Below are 22256 nucleotides of genomic sequence, written 5' to 3' on the forward strand. Positions count from 1 at the left end.
AAAAAAAAAAAAAAAAGAAATTCGCAGGCAAATGGATATAACTTGAAAATATCATCCTGAGTGAGGTAACCCAGGCACAAAAGAACACACATGGTATGCACTCACTAATAAGTGGATATTAGGACAAAAGCTTGGAATACCCATGATACAACTCGGGACCATATGAAGCTCAAGAAGAAGGAAGACCAAAGTGTGGATGCTTCAGTGCTTCTAAGAAGGGGGAACAAAATACTCACAGGAGGAAATATGGGAACAAAGTATGAAGCAGAGACTGAAGGAAAGGCCATCCAGAGACTGCCCAACCTGGGGATCCATCCCATATACAGTCGTCAAACCCGGACGCTATTGTGGATGCTGGAAAATGCTTGCTGACTGGAACCTGATAGAGCTGTCTCCTGAGAGTCTGTCAGAACCTGACAAATACAGAGGCAGAGGCTCGAAGCCAACCATTGGACTGAGCGCTGGGTCCCTGATGGAGGAGTTGGAGAAGGGACTGAAGGAGCAGAGGGGGTTTGCAGCCCCATGGAGGGAGCAACAATGTCAACAGGCCAGAACACCACCCACCCACCCCCAGAGCTCCTGGGGACTTGACTACCAACCAAAGAGTACAAATGGAGGGACCCATGGCTCCAGCTGCATATGTGGCAAAGGATGGCCTTGATGGACATAAGTGGGAGGGGCAGCCCTTGGGCCTGAAGGGGTTCAATGCCCCCATTGTAGGGGAATACCAGGGCGGGAAGGTGGGAGTGGGTGGGTGGATAAGGGAATACCCTCATAGAGGCAGGGGGAGGGGGGATGGGATGGGGGTTCTGGAGGGGAGACCTGGAAAGGGTATAACATTTGAAATTTAAATAAAGAAAATATCCAATAAAAGAAAAAAATGGCAAAAATTTTTGCAATTTAGCAAATAAGGAACAGAATCATATCTGACACTTTCTATTCCAAACACTCTGAAGGCATTTTTAAATATGTTTAAGAAAATGACATAACAAGAAAACAAATGTTGTAAAATTTTAATTAAATGAAAAAAGATTAAATAATATTCATAAAGAATTATCTATGAAAAAAAGATTAACAAAATATTAACATAATTCTATCCTTATAGAAAAAGTACTAGATGTGGTGGTGCACACCAATAATCCTAGCACTCAGGAGGGAGGCAGGGGCAGGAGGAGCACCATAAGGTCCAGGGCAGTGAGGGCAACATAAGAACAGTATGCTCGGAAAGGAAGAGCCAAAGGACCGCAGGTATTGGGAAGTCACAGTAGATTGGACTGCATAGGGAACAGTCTACTGAGAGGTATCTCAGCAGAGCTGTCTGTAAATGCCACTTCTATGACATTCCCATCCAATCTGCCACAGCAAGTGAACCTGGAGAAAAAGCAGACCACTACACCCAGGCTGCATCCCTGACAGTAAGCTGATATAAGTAAAGACTAGAGGTCTTCTTTCAATGAAGTAAAACTGCATTTCATCTTAGCATTACAGATATACCTTCTGTTAAGGAAAAGTCCTATGTCACTGCTTCTGCCCACAGCGGTGTAGGAGGTCGGAGGACCAGCTTTAGAGGACATACACGCATATCTGCTTCTCCCTAAGATTTCAGTCTGTCCCCACTGGGCCCTCCCAGCAGTTAAAATCCCCTGGCCACACAGATGGTCCTCCTTAAACTAAATGAGCCACACAACCAAACCGAAAGTTGTCAACCTGGAAAAGGGTCGGGGAGGAAGACGGGATGGGAGGGAGTCAGGAACAATCAAAATGTATCATCTGCTTGTATGAAATTATCAAGGAACAAAATTAAAAGAAAATCACCTGTCTTCAAAAAACCTTTGAGGTACATCAATCTTCATAAATACTATGCATGCACACCCAGACACACGTATGGGAGAGGTGTGCATTCACATGTGGATAGAGACCAAAGTCAACATGTCAACACTGAATGTCATTTCTTTCTGTTCTCTCTCTCTTCCTTTCTTTCTCTCATTCATTCACTCATTCATTCATTCTTTTTTTTTTCCCCCCAAGACAGAGTTTCTTTGTAGCCCTGGCTGTCCTGGAACTCTCTCTGTTTATCAGGCTGGCCTCGAAATCAGAGATCCATGAAGGCTGGGATTAGGGGTGTGTGCCACCATGGTCCATCTTGTTTTCTTTTTGAGATGGGGTCTTTTAATAGCCTCAAGTGCCCCAGGTAGGCTACACTGGATGGTCAGTAAACCCTAGGGGAAATCCGCCTGTCTTTGCCTCCCCAACACTGGGGTTACAAGTGCATGAGCCACACCTGGCTTTGTGAGGGCATCTGGGGTTGGAACTCTGGACCTTATGACTGCAGAAAAAAACCCTTACTCAGAGTCATGCCCTACTCCTGTGATCATGCTAACGTCACTGGGAAATGATTCTACTTACTCGCCATCCACGTCTGGTCTTTTACACACACAGTGAAACTTGCCACCAAAATCTATGTAGAGATCATCCTCCACGATATGGAAGATCCGCCCAATGACCAGTTTGTCCTTGGCAGGCCCCATCTGGGTCAGGGGAGAGTGTCTCAGCATGGAGGCAAAGGATTCCACAGGTTTGGGAGACTCCTAAATATGAAAAGAAATATTTATATTCATGAAATCCATCAAAAAGATGAGAGTAAGTTTAACAGGGACTTAATTTGCTAATTAATTAATTCAAGACCAAAAGTAGAAGTTTGCTCCAGAAGCCAGTTATCCTCTTTTGCTTCCTCCTCCCCCCTTTCCTTCTCACAGCGGAACCAGTGGAAAGGCTGAGGAGGGCAGGACACCACAGTGACTCTCAAAAGCACAGAGATGAGGGAGCAGCGATGTGGGTGGAACTGTCAGAAGCTGGACTCTTGCAGCACATTCAAGGAGAACACACTGACTTCACTCCCAGAACTGACCATCTGCAAAAAACCCCGCCTAGTCCAGAGGGCCTCCTTTAAAGTAAGTAAGTGGCTATTCAGCCCAAAAGGACCAAGGGCTTTCATCATAGTCACCAATGGGAACATGAGTTCTCGTTTAGAATAATTTTAAATAGATTGAGTTTGTCTTTACAACCCCTCTTTTTTCTGACATGAATTCCAAAGGGAAAATACCTCTGTTTTGTGCTGCATAGTTTCTACAAGTCTTTCTGAAGGTGTCTGCTTGAAAGTCGGACATGAGATGTTATAAAAGTATTTTCTCTTTCTTATACTTGTTTTTCAGATATTCTTCAGAAACCTGTGGCTACTAATGTGTTTTCTAGTCATTTTTCATTTGAATACGGGATGTATGTATAGATGTTGGTACAAAAGAAGTACAAATTTTCTGTGAGAGCAAACCACAAAGGAATCTTAACAATTTGATCTCACTAACTATACCTGCTTACACCTTGAATTATAAATGAGTTTTACATGTTACTCAAGGATTATTAATCATTTAGTGGCCCACACACATAAGGACGCATAAATGTATGTATCAGATTTTATCTTCAATTACACAATTACATTTGTAATGGAATTTTAATGTTACTCTGAGGATTACAAACTCAAATGCCTGACCCTGTGTGGGTCCCAAGGAGAATGGGAGGTCAGTCTGGCGGAAAAAGCCACCACTGAGCCTTTTAAAAATGCATACATGTTAAAGAAAACAATCAGACAAATACATACGCCATTTCATAAATAAGGCAAGACATGCTTAAGGTGTTGAATTTGGCTCAAGGGCCATAATTTTATGAGCATAGCTGACTGATACTTGGCCCCTCAGGTGCGCAAGTGGTGGTGGAGACGGGGCAGAGGATTGGGGTTGAGGAGGGCGGCAGTGGGTAAGATAATTTATTACAGTAGTGTGCTGGCTGGTTTTGTGTCAGCTTGACACAGCTGGAGTTATCACAGAGAAAGGAGCTTTAGTTGAGGAAATGCCTCCATGAGATCCAGCTATAAGGCATCTTCTCAATTAGTGATCAAGCGGGAGGGCCCCTTATGGGTGGGACCATCTCTGGGCTGGTAGTCTTGGTTCTATAAGAGAGCAGGCTGAGCAAGCCAGGGGAAGCAAGCCAGTAAGTAACATCTCTCCATGGCCTCTGCATCAGCTCCTGCTTCCTGACCTGCTTGAGTTCTAGTCCTGACTTCCTTGGTGATAAACAGCAGTATGGAAATGTAAGCTGAATAAACCCTTTTCTCCTCAACTTGCTTCTTGGTCATGATGTTTGTGCAGGAATAGAAACCCTGACTAAGACAAGTAGGAAGTAACATACCGGGAAGCAACAAATGGTGAATGCAAACCACAGCAGTATCCGTAGATCTGATAGCCCAGGCAGATCAGGAGCACATGCTACCAGCTTTTAACACCTCAGAGTATGATATTAAAGTTCCCCAGAGAAGTCTCTTAGGGAGCAGGTCTTGAATAAAGACACGGGAAGAGCACATCCTGGAGCAGCGGTCCTCAACCTTGCTAATGCTGTGACCCTTTAACACAGTTCCTCAACCATCCAATTATTTTCATTGCTACTTCATAACCACAATCCTGCTATCACTGTGAATCACAGTAGAAAGATCTGTGTTTCTGGTGGCTTAGGGAACTGCTGTGAAAGGCTGACCCACACACACAAGAGGTCATAACCAACAAGTTGAGAACCACTGTCCTAGAGACTCAACACCGCCCATCCCTGAATGTCACTCCAGAGACAAAGCAGAGTCGCACCAAATAAGCCCTGGGGAGAAAGAAGCACCACGGTAGCCACTATGTCCCCTGCTTAGAGCCACTAAACCCCCAGCTGCTGAGAGCTGCACAGAGCACCTGGACAGACCAGAGAAAAATCAGTGTGGGGACTCATGGTGCTTAAAGCTAGAGGGTTGGCACCCACACTCCCTCACTTCCCAGGACTCCAGGTCTGGCTTTTTCTTCTTTTAGTTTTTCTGCTGACTCATTAGCTCCACAGCCCAAGTAAAACAAGAAGACCCAGAACTTAAACATATATTTAGGGCCTATTCCTAACATACACAAAACTCCTTCATAACCATGAAGAGGTACCCAGGCTAACATCAATATGGCAGCAAGTGGCACTTCTCCCTCAGGTTTAGAAAACAATGCGTTTGACTTTTTAATAAGGATTCCTTTGGGCTGGAAAGATGGCTCATTGGGAAGGGCACATGCTGACCAGCTGGAACCCACTCAGTAGGAAAGCACCAGCACGTTACCCTCTGCCCTGCATAGGCAAGCTGTGAGTGACAGGAGAGCGTGTGTGTGCACGCGCGCACACACAAATAAAATCAATTCCCCTGAGATTTTTAGTAAATCTATTTTAAAATATTTATCCCATTGTACATTTCTCTGAAAGTGTAATTATTTTTAATCAAATGGAAATTAAACATTCCTTTCTCTTTTGTTACCTTTGCTTGTATCACATTCTACCACAGCGGCAAATGTGCTTTCAATGAGTGAAGGATTTTACCGCAGCATAAGAATCCCAGGTTAACACCTATATTTGTTCTTAAACTGGATATTCATCCTCACTCACTGACTTTTGGATGTCCTTTTAGATAATCAGATTAGAACCATCTCTGAATTCCTAGGGTCCAAACCAAGCTATATTCATCTACTTGTCAAGTGATTTTTAAAAATATCAAATGTGCCAACCCCTACAATACATTCTGACAACAGGGCGTGCTTTTTCTGAAGTGTCTGAAGCAACTTTAGAACTGAGGCGTCTCGTCTCCTTCCATGCTGACACAGCTCACAGACAAACAACCCTCGGTGGACTGCGAGTCTGCTTCATAGAACTCAGTGAGTGATGGAGACCACCACCACAAAGCTCATTCCCAAGGAAGGCAGATATCCTGGGACCAACTGCTTCCTTAAAGATTGGTCATAGAGTTTCACATGCCAGCTCATGTTGCCTGCAACTTCAGCAATACAGAGGCCAAGACAGGAGCAATGTCGTGAGTTCACTATCTGAGCAACTCACTGACTTTCACAGTATCCTACACGAGAGTGAGAACCTGTTTCAGAAGAAAGGAAAGGGAAAGTTGGTTACAGAACTCAGACTTCCTATTATTCTGTTGTACATTTTTTTTCTTCCTAAGCAGACTGAAAATTGGACAGAACTACCAAGATAAAGGGAGAAGAGGCACAGGGTTTCAGACACAGGGAACAGTACAGCTTTCACTCACTCATTTCTCAAATATCCATGAATGTCACTGTGCTCTGACTGTGAAACAGCCCCACTTACTAGTGCTGATCTACAAGGTTGAGGAACTTCCAGGAGATGGAACTTGACAGAAAGTAGGTCCCTAGGGAAAGGCCTTGGTTTTAGGCTAGCCCCGCTTCCAGGAGGCTCTGTGGGAGGTCCTACATACACACTCCTGCCGCCATGGAGCTGTGTGCCACCATGCCATCAACTTCGTGATCAACTGTACCCACTCAAGTTAAATGCCAACAATAACACTTATTTCCTTATTTGCTTCTTGTCTAACATTTGGTCACAGCAGCAGAAAAAAAATGTAACAAATATAAGTACCATAATATGAACTGTGTGAAAGAGGAGAGGGACACAAAAGCTAGGGTCCAAAATGATGCTGAGAGAATAGCTGTTCACACTTAAGGATGAAGAGTCTTGTACTGCAGGAGCAGTGGCTTAAACATCTATAAGAAGTCGGGAGTCAAAAGAGAACTTAATCAACAGAGTGATAACATTTGTGAATTGGTAAGAAAGTTTTGTCAGCAGCATGCAAGGTACACCAGAGGAAGGGGAGAAGTTAGTTTTATACATTTGAGTTTTATTACCTAAACCTACATAAAATTTCAAAGACTGCTGGGTGTCTAACAAACAGCTTACAGAAACACTGTATTATATACAGTGTATATATTTCTATGCCTGTTAATAATCATGTTTAGTGATAATATATAGCTACAAATCCCCCAAAATTATACCAAGTACTAAGTGCAACAGCTTTTCTTCACATTATTTGTAATAAAAACTCAAGAACACAAAAAATATGTCTCACTTTAATAATACACATATAGTGTATATGTGTCTTAGGTCTCATTGCTGTGAAGAGACACTATGACCCAGGCAACTCTTAATAAAGGAAGAGATTTAATTAGAGCTGACTTACAGTCTTACAGGTTCTGTCCATTCTCATCATGGCAGGAAGCATGGAAGCATCCCGGCAGGAATGGTGCTGGAGAAGGAGCAGAGAGTTCTACATCTTGATTTAAAGGCAGCCAGGAGAAGACTCCACTCTTCAGGCAGCCAGGAACAGAGTCTCTCTTCTGCACTGGGGGAAGCTTAAGAAGCCATCAAAGCCTGCCACAGCTATTCCAATAAGGCCACACCTTGTAACAGTGCCACTTTCCATGAGTCAAGCATATACAAATCACCACATTCCACTCCCTGGCCTCCATAGGCTTGTTCAAAAACATGAGTCTATGGGGGCCATACGTAGCCATAGCATAATGCAAAATACATTTAGCCTAACTTCAAAAGTCCCCATAGTCTATAACAGTCTTAACAATGTTAAAAGTCCAAAGTTCAAAGTCTCTTCTGAGATTCATGCAATCAATTAACTGTAATCCCCTATAAAATCACAATCAAAACACAGATCACATACTTCCAACATCACAGGATATATATTATGATTCCAGAACATCATGATGAGGAAATACTGAACCAAAGAAAGACCAAAAGCCAGCTGGGAAAACTCCAAACTCTGCATCTCCATGTCTGATGTCCAACTCCTTCAGCTTTGATGACAACAACACACTTCTTTTTCTTGGGCTGACTCCACTCCCTGTTAGCGGCTTTCCTCAGAAGGTATCCCTTAGATTTGATATCTCTAACATGTTGGGACCTCCAAGGCAACTTCAGCGTCACAGCTTCTTGTTCCAGTGTCTGGGATCCACAGATGATCTTCGGCGCTCCTCCAAAGGGTCACTTCTGCAGCTCTACGCTCTGTAGGACTCTAGGTTCTGGTTGTCTCCACTCCACTGCTGCTGCTGTTCTTAGTGATCATCCCATAGCACTGGCATCTCCAATACACTGGGGTCTTCCCTGTAACTAGACTCCACCAATAGCCTCTCATAGACTCAATTCATGGTGCCAAGCCTCAACTTCTTGCATGACCCCTTCAGTCCTGGGTCATCAACTACAAATAAGGCTGCCCCTTCACCAATGGCCTTCCTTGGCTTCTCACAGTGCCGAGCCTCAGAAGCTCTCCATGACCCCTTCATGTCTTCACAACCAGTACCACTGGGGCGAGTCTTACACATGACCAAGCCCAGCTGCTGCACAAGGTACAACCTTGGCTATCTCTAGAACACAGCTTCTTTGTGCTCTGAAAAAAAAACACCTCCCAGAAGATTTCACCTCAGTTATGCTGGTATCTTCTTAATCATCACTAATTTCTTAGCTCCAGCATCAATTTTCTCAGTAGTGCCTTCTATTCTGGACTCTGAAGTCAGAAGCACATGGCTAAAGCTGCTGAGTTCTGCTACACTGTTCTATTACATTATCACCAACTTTCTGTTTTCCTACTCCTTCATCACCTAAGCTTGCCTATCCTGGAACTTGCTCTGTAAACTGACTTTGAACTCAGAGATCTACATGCCTGTCTCCTAAACACTGGGATTGAAGGTGTGGTCCACCTCAATTTAAGGTGAGGCCTGGATTTAAATTTTTCTTCACCTAGAACTTGTTTTGTTCTAGGCAGGCCTTGAACTCAGAGATCTGCTTGTCTTTACCTCCTGAGATTAAAGGCATGTTCTACCATGCCTGGACCTAAACTTAGCTGGGTGGGATCTTGTCCCAAGGTCACTACTCCCTAAATTCAATTTAATATCCTTGAACACAGATTTCAGCTCCATTTCACTTCCTAGTGCCTCTTTAATACTCGAACCATATATTTTATATTTTTCCTTTCTAAGCTTGCTATGCTTGTTTAAAATGCTCTTCATGAGACTTAACCAAAGCCTATGATAGATGTTTCCAAGACTTCCTTTGTTAGTGCAATTAATATGAGTCTCTTCACCTTAGTCTCAGGAAGACTCTCAGACAAGGGCCAAAAGTAGCCACAGTCTTCTCCAAAATACCACAAAAATATTCTCTAGGCCACATATTGAAACATCTTGGGTCAGGTCCACACAATTCTAATCACTCTCAGTAACAACATCTTCCCTATTCCTACTAGGATACCCCACTAAGGCCCATTGAAAGCATTCCACTGCTTTCCAAATCCAAAGTCCCCAAATCCACATTCTTCCAAACAAAACCACAGTCAGGCCAATCACAGCAAAACCCCAGTCCACAGTACCAACTTCTGTCTTAGTTAGGGTTTTACTGCTGTGAGCAGACACCATGACCATGGTTCAGTCCATTATCATCAAGATGGGAGCATAGCAGCATCCAGGCATGCACGGAGCAGGAGGAGTTCTATATCTTCATCTGAAGGCTGCTAACACAATACTCGGGACTAAACTTCTAACACATGAAACTTTGGAGGACAAAATAAATCCAATTTATATAAGGTCACCTAGGAATGACCTCAAAGAAGCAAGATAATCAGTCCTGTGGGCATCAGTCAACCTCTTTTAACCCTCTCAAATGGGTTCAAAAGCCATTTGAAGTTCAAAGTGGCTGTGACAACCAGGATGCACTTCCTTTTTAGCATTGTCCCAGACCACTGGTCACCTACAGGATTTATCAAGGCGCAGGTGACCATATACTGTTTGTTTGTTTGTTTGTTTGTTTGTTTGAGATAGGATCTCAGATAGCCCAAGCAAGCTTTAAATTCACTTTATAGCCAAGGATGACTCTGAATTCCTGATTTTCCTGCCTCTTCCTCCTAAGTAGTGTTGGAATTACAGGTGTTTTATCATTACACACACACACACACTCACTCACTCACTACATATTTGTGTGTATGTGAAATGTGTGTGATGTATGTGTGTGTATACAGATGTATGAATTCACATGCACACTTCTGAATGTCAGAGGAGGAAGTTGTCTTTCTCTCTCACTCTTCCGTTATGTTTCCTTGAGAAAAAGTCTGTTGGTAAACCTAGAACTCATAGTCTTTCAGCTGGACTAGCTGACCAGCAAGCTCTAGCTGACCTCCCAGCTTTGCCCACCTCAGCACTGAGACACAGGCATGCCCTGCCTTTTATGTGGGGATCTGAACTCAGATCCTCATGCTTGCACAACCAGAGCACTTAACCAATGCCCCTAAGCCCCTATATTTTAGTGGGAAGGAGGTTATGTACGAATTCAGGAATAATGACTTCTATTTATCTATGGAGACATGGTTACAGTCCCTCCTAAATGATGAAGCTATCAACCAAGAACAGAGAGCAACATTAAGTTACCAATACAGTACCTATGCCTGCCACCTGCTGGAAGGCTGACACAAGGCACCATTCTGTACATTTTTTAAAAAGGACATTAACAGTATATAGCTGGGAATGACACTTGGAATATGGACTTGCTAAGCAGTATTCTGTGGTAAAAATATACCATGGTAAATCTTTAATCATTAACTAGTTTTTAAAAATAAATATATAGGTTGTCTCCAATATTAAAAATAAAGCTGGGCTGGAGAGCTGCATCTTCCAAAAGCTTTGGGTTCAATTCCAGAATCCACAACCATCTGTAACGGCAGGAGAAGTCAGCTGTATCTGTTTGAGTAGTCAGAGCTCAGGCAGTAGGACAACATGTCAGCAGAGACTCACTGCCCACACTACCAACAGTCAGGCTCACCATCTTCAGAAAGCAGGCGAAACCCACCCTGAATCAGTCCCCAAAGCCTATAGATCCGTTCTGCTCGAATCTGATTAGTTTATTTCCTGTTACTTAACGCTAATTTTTTAAAAAGTTAGAAGGCTATAATCACAGCCTGAAAACAATATGAACAAAAAAATGAAATTTTAATGTAACACTTAGAAGGAAAAAACCCAAAGACATTAAAAGAAGGTAGCAATTATTTCTGAGCAAAACATGGGTGCTAATAAAGATCTACAATCAGAGAAACTAAGTCCAAGCTGAAAGTCGAAATGGAGCTAAATGGGTCAGGTCACATGATTACCCTTCAACTATAGCACATGCTAACGATCTTTCCTTTCTGGAAATGGACTACTTTTAACCAAATTTTAAGTATTGATAAAATCTGACTCCCGGGACTGGAAAGATGGCTCAGTGGTTAAGAGTGCTGACTGCTCTTCCTAAGGTCCTGAGTTCAAATCCCAGCAACCACATAGTGGCTCGCAACCATCCGTAATGAAATCTGACACCTACTTCTGGAGTGTCTGGAGACAGCTACAGTATACTTACTTATTTAAATAAATCTAAATAAAAATAAATAAATTAAATAAAGTGCAGGCGGTGGTAGCACATGATTTAAAAAAAAAAAAAAAAGCTTACTCCCTTGTGAAGTCTATCTACTTCAATTTACTATTTCATTGCCTTTTGACAATTTTCATTGTAGAAATGAACGTTTCAGAAAAAAAATATTATTAACTCTTAGTAACTATTTCAGAATTCTACAATGTAAAGAAAAGGGGATGGCATAAAATCAGAACTATATTTCAACATTCCTTTACAAACTTAATAATTTCTAAGATATCAATGATTTGTCATGTGTTCAATAGAAAACTGGGAAGAAAAAAAACCTGGAAGGGTAAGAATGAAGCACATAGCCGGGCATGGTGGCGCTCGCCTTTGATCCCAGCACTTGGTAGGCAGAGGCAGGCGGATTTCTGAGTTCAAGGCCAACCTGGTCTACAGAGTGAGTTCTAGGACAGTCAGGGCTACACAGAGAAACCCTGTCTTGAAAAACCAAAACTAAATAAATAAATAAATAGAATGAAGCACATGATTTTATTATATAAACATATAAAATAAGATCATTTCTTCGTTTATATTGAAACAAATCCTTTGGTATTCATAAAAAACTCAATGACTAACTTAAATCTTTTATCATGGACTGGAGAGATTGCACAGTGGTTAAGAGCGCTTGTAGAGGACCCAGGTTCCATTCCCAGCATCCACACCATATACACACAAACATGCAGGCAAGACCCTTGTGTATATTAAACAAAGTTCTGTCGTTTTGGTTGGATTGGTTGGTGTGGTTTGGTTGGTTGCTTTGGTTGGTGTGGTGTGGTTTGGTTGGTTGGTCTTTTGAAACTGGGTCTCTCTTCAGACTCCTGGCTATGCTGGAACTCACTATGCAGACCATGCTGGCCTTGAACTCACAAAGAGTGCTGGGATTAAAGGCTTGTGCCACCACACATGGCTAAGTATTTTTAAATTAAAAAGAAAAAAGGAAGGCAGGGAAGGATGGAGGGAGAGAGAAATTTTAACAAGAAAGTAAAAATACTCAAAATTTGTATGAAATCCATCTTAGATATTTTGAAATATATAAAAGTACAAGTGTCCTGCAGGGTCGATATTCCCAATACTCTGAAGCAGAGGGCGTCTACTGCGCAAACCACTTCCTGGCCGCGCTGCAGACGGACGACAGGACACCCCCTACTGTAAGGAAGCAGCAGCACTAGCCACGGAACACAGGAAAACCCATTCTTGCTCAACACTGCCATCTGTGGGCAGTTAACATGGGTTCTAAACTTAACCGTTCCCAATGCTATAAAGTCATATTGTCTAAGTTGACACAAGAGAGATGTAGAATTCAGGAGGGAAAGACTGGGATGTCACTCAGATACAACAATTTATCACTGGCAAGGTTGGGCTTTGATGCCCTACTCCACAAAGGAAAAAGAGACAGAAAAATATGTGTACAGACCTAACTATCTTCAGCAGATATTTACCCGTCCTTCATATAGCAGAATGAGCTCTGTTGACCACAATAATGAATAATATTTGGCCCTTATGCTCAATAGCTGAAAAAATACCAGCATCAAAGCTGGGAAAGACGTGGCCACGTGAACACACAAGTAACCATAGAACGCGCAGGTCCTTTAGACCCAAGTTTGCTTTATGTACTAACATCCACGAAATTGGGGCAAAAAAATTATGTGGATCAATTCTGACTTCTTAGCATATATGAAAATCCAACAGTGAAACCCATTATTTTAAAGACTAATGTAATATATGCTAAAAACAAAGTTAGTGTGTATCACTTGAAATTTCATTACTACATATACATATTTTCAAATCCAAAAATAGGCATCTGAGTTGCAATTTTTTACATAATCATTCAACCATCAAACTAAGTTTTATTACAATTTAAGTCAACATATATTCTTACTCACACACATGTATGGGTTCATGCAATAATCCTAACCTTGCTTTTTCCAAGAGTTGTAACTACAAAGACAAAATGGGCTCAGAAATGACTTCGTGAACCTACAGAATGGTCAGCATACTATAAGACAGTGGTGAAGCAAAGCCCAGGCCGTTCAAGGGTGTTTCATACGGTTGGCTGGCTCACTAAGGGAAGACAGAGTGAGTCCCTCAGTGAATCCTGGGAAACCCACCTCAGGGGGAAGAGCTTCATTTAGGAAACAGCAATGTTTATCTTCAAAGGAAATCAAGCACAAACCATCTTACTAATGAACTCTTACCTAAACCCCAATATGCATGCTATAAGTGTAATTTTTGTGACTACAAGTATATCTTATAGCTTATTTGTCAAGTAAAATATATAAACATCAGCAATTTTGACTTAAAATCAGGGATGAGGAGTATGACAATCCCAGTTCCCAATTCCTAAAGGTTGGTTTAGTCACCTGACATGGAGAAACTCCCCGGGTGGGCTGAGGCTAGAGTTCAGCAGCAGGCACTTGCACAGGCATGTGTGAGGCCCTGAGTTCCATCCCTAGCAATGCAGAACAGTAAGAGCAAATGCACACATGATGAAAACGGGGTGAGGTGGTAAGAAGACGGACATCACAGCACAGTCCCTGGGAGGTCATCTGGATAGGCACAGTAGACCTGTCAGAGGCTTTCTCCCAGTGAATACCCTCTACATTTGCTTTCATAAGCACAAAGTTACAAACGCCCACTGTAGCATTATCAACCTGAGCATTTGCAAGGCAGGCCTTTTCTATTTAAGTAAATTATAAATATATATAAAACCATAATATAAAACATTAGCAGAATTGTTAATACTGTGTATACACTGAACATAGGAATCAATAAGGAAAAGACTCAAAATTACACTTAGGTAAATACAGCAATTTTCAGTAGTAACAACTAAACTACATTATATTTACTGGCAAGGACTACTTTCAAGTGCTTTAAATAATGAATTGTTTAACCCTGCAATAGTCCCATGGCTCAGCTTTCTTTTATAATAAAAGGAAAAGGAGAAAACAGATATGTAGTACTTTTTCAAAAAATACAGCTAGAAAGATGGCTCAGTAGTTAAGAACACTGGCTCTTCTTCAAATTGACTGGGTTCAATTCTTAGCACCCACAGAGCGGCACACAATCATCTACACTCAGTCCCAGAGAATCATCTGGTCTCCTGAACATGCAAACATGCACATGAACATTTTTTAAAATTTTAAATATACCTAGTAAACAAAGCAAAACCAAGAATTTAAGCCAAGACTTTGTGAATCCAAGAAGTATAGTGTTTTGCAGGGATGTAACTGCAAACTGTATCTACCTACAACACAAGCCAACTGTGTTTTTAATGATATATGATGTTATGTTTTATATATATGTGTGTGTGTGTGTGTAAATATGTATAGTTGGTTTATATTTGTGTATATGTCTGTATGTATGTTTGTGTACTCAAACTCATACATAAAATCCAAGGGGTATATATATCTAAAATTCCTTTCCATCCTTGGGAATGATACCTTCCTGTGCTTTCTAAGTCAATGTTACTTTTATACTTTGTAAATAAACTTTTTTAAAAGTCCTGATCACACAGTACTTATTCATCTTCTAATTTCAGGGTATTTTTCAATTAATTAAACCCAACTCTAAAAAGTGATGTGACATTTTGCTCACAAGCTAAATCCCTAGCAATCCCTAACAACTGCTTGCATGCCTCACCACAAATGTTAAGAAAGGAATGTAGCAAAACTTCCAGCAAATACTAAAATTAAAGCTAGCGGGGTATTTTGAGCTTCCTAGCTACTCTAACACCATTTCTGCTCAATTACTATTATGGACAAGCACATTTAACTAAGAGCCCAACCTATCCTATGTGTGTAATGGTTTGTGAGTTGTCACAAGCCGTGACAAAACTCAAGTCCCTGTGTGACTGTGTACTACTTATCCGTACATCCACTTGGTAAACCTTAGTCTCCATTGTCAGCCCAACTAGACAGTAGAATCATGGAAGAGACACATCTCCTGTATATGAGGGTGTTTCCAGAGAGACGCAAAGGAGAAAGCTCACCCTGAATGTGAGCGGCACTACCCCACAGGTCCATTCAGAAAAATGGAAAATGAGAAGGAGAGCTGAGAATATCACTCATCTCCCTCTGCTTTCTGGCTCCAGGCACATGTAACCAGCTGCTTCTGGTTCCTGATGCCCAGCAGGGCCTTCTCTGCCAATTGGGCTATGCCCTCAAACCATGGACAGAAAACAATCCTTTCTTCCTTAAGCTGTTTGTTGTCAGGTACTTGGTCACAGCAAGGAGGAAAGTAAGTAAACAAACAGCAAACATTTACCAAGTACCCATCATGAACCACACAAAGTGCTCACATATTGAGAACAAACCAGAACAAGAGAGAAAAAGACCTCTGCCCACCTAAAAGCTCATTATATTGGGGGTAAGGCCATGAAAACTTTTATCCTAAAGTGTACTAATGTGGCACAAACTACCATATTAGAAATTACCAGTGCCTGTAAGTTAGAAGTAGACATGTGCACAGTATCTTTTGTTGTTTTGGGTTTTCTATTTCTCCAGTGAAAAGCTTGATTTTATTGTCTCACTGAAGTGTACACTTCAGCCCTTAGTCATGGCTTAGACATACTTATTTGGGGGGTTGGGAAGGGGCATGCCACAAGGGATACGGGGAGGTCAAAGAACAGTTTGCAGGAATCAATTCTCTCCAGGTCAGCAGGCTTAGCAACAAATGCCCTCCCACCCTCAAATGACACTTTTTATTTTATTATAACACAAACCCAGGCACGTCATAACGACACATGAGAGGTAGAGCAGGAGTGCGGCACACACAGGCTGTGGTATAGTGCTTCCACAGCACTAGAAGGTCCCCTAGGGGACTGTTTCCTGCAGCTTTAAGGTACTTACAACAAAACTGAGATGGTGCTATCCCATAGCTCTTCGTCCACCTCTACAGTCTCTGTTATCCACAACCTCAACGGGAGCATGCATTTGATACCTAATAAACCCCATGGTTAGAACAGCTTCTCACGACAAAGCACTGATAACCCATTTAATGAGGAAAGTAATTCTGAAAGCATTCCTGAAAAGCCACCTCACTGTGTCTTGTCATGGAGCCCAGCACTAGAATATCTCAACTGCAGTGCCTCAGTCTAGATGCTGCAAAGCTGCAGAGACCCTGCAAAGCAGAGACCCTACCCTGTACAGCGGAGATTACAACCCAGCCTCCTTACACCCTCCTCCCCAAGCATTTATTCCAACTAAACCAAGATTCCCAAGAATTATTTTTAACAAGGAATTGGGGGCTGGAGACATGGCTTGGTGGTTAAGAGCACTGACTGCTCTTCCGATGGCCTTGAGTTCAAATCCCAGCAACCACATGGTGGCTCACAACCATCTATAATGAGATCGGATGCCCTCTTTTGTTGTGTCTGAAGACAGCTACAGTGTACTCACATATAATAAATAAATCTTAAAAAAAAAAAAAAAGGAATTGGTAAACTACATTTCACAACCAAATGCATCTACTCGCTGGGTAGCAGAATGATGTTTGCTAAGCTGTGTTAGAGATTCCATGCAGTGTGAACTGGGCAGAGCAAATAAAGTGTCCTGGGACTTCCAGAAAACACCTTACCTCTGCCTGAGAAAACAGAACACTCTGATCAGAACAGTCTTTAGAAGGAAAGGGAATCACGGTCAGTGTTTCATATCTAAGAGCTTTCCTTCATTAAACTAATCACTACTATGTGAAACCACAGCTACGGTTAAGATGTCCAATAAGCTGTCCTTAGACTAGGGAGAGTATTCTGGTTTACCTGATGGTCCTAATTAATCCCAACAGAACTCAAAATAAAAAAGGGAGCAGATGCAAGGTCATCATGAGGTAGGTAGTGAGTAAGAAGACTTAGTTGTCACTGTCAGCTTTGAAGATGGAAGAAGCGGCTCCTGAGTCAAAGAGCAATAGCTTTAAGTGTCATTTCAATTCAATTAAGATGTTTGTGACAGGCCTGGAGCCTCCTTGTGGCACAGCTAAGACCTGGAGCCGTTTTCCTCCAAGTCTGACGGGTCGCCCCACAAACCCGCTGGATACCTGGCCCAGAATGTCTCACTAGGGTATGCAGACAGAACCCACAGGCGCGTAAATGCCTTGGAAAAGGAAGAAAATATTAATCACACGCTCTGCTGCAGGTCAAGGGTAGAAAGCTACACGCGCCGCTCCAGTCGCTCCTCTCCTCATCCCTAAGTCAACGGCATAGCCCATGACAACAAGGACAGAATTCACCCCCAACCCACGCTGGCCCCTCCCTGGAGTCGCCGCCTGAGCCCCACCCCAACACCGACAGGCTCCCGCCCCACCACGCCGGCCCCTCCCAGCGTCCGGGGCTTAGCCCCGCCCCACGCTCGGCCCCGCGTGCGGACGTGGCGCCGCGAGGCCTGCTTACCAGTCGGAGCTCCGCCTTCCGCTGCAAGTCCGAGTGTCGCTCCAGAGCGCTCGCGAAGCCGCCTGAACGCGCCCGAGGAGCGGAGGAGTCGTGGGTTGCGCTCTCGGAGCCACTCTCCGTGCTTGCATTTCGCAAAGGCTTGGAGAAGACAAGCGCTCTCAAGAAACGGCTCCCAGCAGTCCCGGCGTGGGACCTACACAGCGCCGCCATGACGCCTGCGCGACCTCTGACCTCTTCTGCACGCTTGCAGGTCAGGGGGCGGGCCGAGGAGAGCCCCGCCTACCGCCTTAATCCCAGGCGAGCCTGCTAGTCCCGTAGTTTAAAGCTTGCCTGACCGATCTCCCAAGGACGCCAGAGAGCGCATGCCTCCTGAGGGACGGGGTGACGCTACAGCTGCTGTACTACACAGTCTTCAGAGGTCTTCTTCGTTATCCTGTTAGAGTTGGAAGCCCTATGTTCACCAGCACCTCCTGTGCCTTCGTTATTCAGCACTTTCGAATGCGTCATGCTTTAGATTTGAAATAATTCTTAGTGTTCACCCTCCAGTTTTGTAAACTCCAGGAAGGAAGGAGAATGCCTTTGCAAATGGGCACAAAGTTGTTCGTAAAACTGGTGGTCTGTCCTTGGCCACTTCTGTTGCCAGTCACATGCATTACAAAACTCAACAGAAGTTTTATCCTAGCTAGCTACCATCATTTCCTGTGAATTAAGCTTTAGAAATATGCTCAGGCGTTGCACTTCCACGCTCCCATACCCAAACACTTGATATTGTTTGTTTCTCCCCAGTGCAAATCCCCAGAATTTGTCCATCCACTTAAGAATCGAACCTAACGCCATAGTTGCAAAAGTGTTTGCCTTTTAAGTGGACCACTAGTCTAATCAATGTAATGTTAACCTACAGATTACTAAATCCAAGGGCGGGTGTCAGTTTTCTATGTCATTTGTACATAAATATCTTTTTACCCCTTAAATCGGGGTCTCATGTAACCCATACTGGCCTTGAGCTCACTGTGTAGTTGAGGGTGACCCTCAACATCTGACCTTCCTGCTTCTCCCTGAATGATGGGACTTTACAAGTACTGTCACTACCAGGGCCAGGACAGAACCTCTTTTATGTCTTTGACGCTTAGTGTAAGTCTTCCTCAATGCTGCAGGTCTATTTTGACCATAGAATGATGCATAATTTTGTGCATCACTTATCACTCCGCATTACTAGTCACTGTAGGGAGTATCTCACAAATTCAGGAGCCTGAAAGATAGATTCCGCTCCAAGTGAGATCTCATTCTGCATACACTCATTTCTGCTGACACTTAAGTGGATTCTTGTCGAAAATGTCAATCTCTATGGCTATTACCACTTTCAGTTCCTTTCGAAAACAGTGTAGCAAATTGTAGAGCATGGCCAGGGCCCTTTAAGAGCCCTCAGCAGTCTCAAGTAAGGAACTTTCATCTTGGGCAATCCAGTATCCCGGTGCAGATTTGGTTTTTCTGCTTGGGAAAGCAAGCTGCTCAGCAGTGCCAAGTTTAAAGAACTGCTTTGCAAACTTAAATTGTATCACTTCGAGTGCTTGTCTGGCACGGCAAGGCCCTAGGTTCAATCTTCAGCATAAACCCTCCATCTGGATGAACAGAACAAATGAAGTCCCATCTTTAAATCCAACAGACATGTTATATTCGTGTTGCCTAAGCTAGTGAATAACCCTGAAAGACCGGCAGAGCCATGGGAAGGGGGCTCTTAGTCTTCCTTTTGATATATGTACGCTCAGTGGACACATCTTGAAGCTTCCAACTTACTTAAGAAGTATCAAATGAGATTAGAAAAGTGAGGATTCACAGGGCAGTGGTGATATACAACTTGAATTCTATCCCTCAAGAGGAAGAGGCAGAGGAATGTCTCTGAGTTTGAGGCCAGTCTGGCCTACAGAGCAACTTCGAGGCCAGCCAGGGCTCTACAGCAAAGTCCTGTCTCAAAAATACTAAAGAAGAGGAGAGAGGAAGGAGAGAGTGGAGATTCATAGCAAACCATTTTAATTGGAATTTCCTTATACAGTGAATTGTGCTCATCTGAGAAGCCATAGGTTGTCAATAAAAAGCCTAACACCAGGTTTGGGACACCTCCCCTCAAGCTGATGGTCAGGGTTTTCCTGGAGACACCTGGCACAATACAGACAACTGTCCCTGCACTTGTTTGCCTATCAGGACATGGCAGTAAAACTCTGCTGAAGACACTACACATACTGGTCACAGACTGTGAAGAAACCAAGTTGGCCCGCACAACTTGGTTGGTACTCTCAGTGTACTAGGAACATGTCGTGTGGGCTGAAATAATCAGCTGTGAACCCTGTGAACTCGAATAACAACCAGCATGGCAGAAGATGACCAGGGGTATAGTGTTGGCATGAATGCTATGAGAGTAAGCAAACACTTCTTGGACTTTTAAAGCCTGCTCCACAGGAGATGGAACCAATCCAGTTACTGCAGATCTGGCCAAAAACTATGATTTTGCTAAACAGATGTACTATCAAACTGCCCTATAAATTCCTCTCTACTCACAGGTTAGTGCAGCTCGAAGGCCTCACCAGCAAAGTTTCTTTGTGCAGTGGATGGTAGTTAACACAGAAACAACTGGTCCAAGTTGTACAGCCTGTGGAGAGCTCCACCACAAATGGCCACAAATCCACATCACCACTCCATCATCCCACAGCTCAGGGACCATCCTGGAGGAGCTGGTACAAAGATTATTAAGACCCAGTGGTCAGAGAGGACCAAATCGCAAGTGCTTTCTGCAATCATGAACTCTCAGCAGCTGTGGTTGCCTAAGTGGGACCTGCCAGATCAACACAATCGAGCTTCTAAATAGACTGGGAAGTAGCTCGTGAGCCCCACTCAACTGTATGGTTCAAAATCCGATAAATGATAGCACAAACTAGAATCAATGGATTATTAAAGTTTATTGCTGGGGGTAGGGAGGTAGAAGCAGATCAGGGAAGTAGTTAAGGGGAAAAGTTAGTGCATATGATTAAAACATATGCAATCCTCAAAGATACTTACTTTTCAAACTGAAGTAGTGAGGAGATGGGAATTTTGAGCTGGGAGTCAACCTGCACTAAGTAATGAGATCCTGTCTCAAAACAGTGTGTGGTGGGGCATGCATGTGATCCCTGTCTCTGGCAGATGGAAGTAGGATAGTCAGGGCTTCAAGGTCACCCTTTGCTACATAGCAAGATGGGACATCTTGAACTGTGTGAGACTGCCTCAGAAATAAATAAATGAATGAATGAATGGATGGATGAGTAAATGGATAAATGGATGAATGAAATAAAACCAAGTGAGTCAACGAGAGGGATGAGTCTGCAGGACTCTTGCCTACACAGGCACTAATGGGCATGGGCTCTAGTGGCAATACTGCTCCTCCATGCATCTTCCCACTAGCTCTATTAAAATACTTCCAAGTTATTAATACCCATTGTAAAAATGTTACTAGCAGTTAGCAAGAAAACGAATAAAATATACTTCAAAGCTCTGATGGCATCAATCACCCTGGCCTCATCTACCAAGTTGTGGCATCAACAGCGCTACACACACCACACCCCAGCCCACCCCCAAGAACACCAGTGTGCTAACGGGTGCTTCCTAAAACCTCCATAGAAAGTAGGTCTTAGTGGTTTGGTTGGGGTGACCTAGAGGTGGTTAGAAATGTATGCCTCAGGCTGGGATGTGGCTCAATTAAATCTGGGTTCAACTCCCAACACCACTAGAAAGCTATGGTTCTTAACTGCACAGGAAAGACTGGAAGAAAGTCCTGAGACATAGGTGAGATATATTGTCACACTAAAGACGTTCATCTCAGCCTCAGAAAGAGGACCACTAGAAAGCTATGGTTCTTAGCTGCACAGGAAAGACTGGAGAAAGTCCTGAGACATAGGTGAGATATATTGTCACACTAAAGACGTTCATCTCAGCCTCAGAAAGAGGGCCATTTTACAGGTCACAGAGATGGCTGAGGAGAGCATTTTGGGACGGGATAATACTAAAAACTAGTCATATTGAAGAAAAAATCCTAGAAATAAAGGAAAAATAAAGCATGTGAAGGGAAGGTTTTTTAACATGTTCATGTGCGTGAGGGTGCTCGTCAGCACACATAGAGGCCATTTGATGTTGGCTGCCTTCTTTCTATGAGGATCCAGGTCTTCCTACTTGCATGGCAAATACTTCACCACTGAACCATCTCCCCAGTCCTGACGCTGAGACTCTTAAAGGTCATATGTAAACAAGAAAATTGTTTGGCTATTGCTGTGTGGTAGGAAAAAAAAACAACTTAAAATCATCACACTACCAACCAAACTCAGTAACATCACAATTACACAAAGGAGTTGGTAGGAGCTGAGTCACCAGTCCACTGGAGTGTGAAGCCCTGGTACATGCTGAGGGCACACAGGCCTTAAATTCATGCCCTACACCGGAATATGGAAACTACAGAATTAAGATCTGCTGCTTTGGGGGAATTGAA

General features: G+C 43.1%; 1 protein-coding gene across 1 annotated transcript in view; it reads right to left on the bottom strand.

Moving 5' to 3' along the window:
• Positions 1-18011, bottom strand: part of Mrps28 (mitochondrial ribosomal protein S28) — a 101218-nt gene extending 83207 nt beyond the window's left edge. Inside the window, exons 1-2 of the mRNA XM_021158772.1 lie at positions 17747-18011; positions 2407-2588 (exon numbers count right to left, since the gene is read on the bottom strand). Coding sequence (XP_021014431.1) covers positions 2407-2588; positions 17747-17956 — 392 coding nt within the window. The 5' untranslated portion in view covers positions 17957-18011. The remainder of the gene's footprint in view (positions 1-2406; positions 2589-17746) is intronic.
• Between the last annotated feature and the right edge of the window lie 4245 nt (positions 18012-22256).

Source organism: Mus caroli, chromosome 3, assembly GCF_900094665.2.
Source record: "Mus caroli chromosome 3, CAROLI_EIJ_v1.1, whole genome shotgun sequence".
NCBI classification, from domain to species: Eukaryota; Metazoa; Chordata; class Mammalia; order Rodentia; family Muridae; genus Mus; species Mus caroli.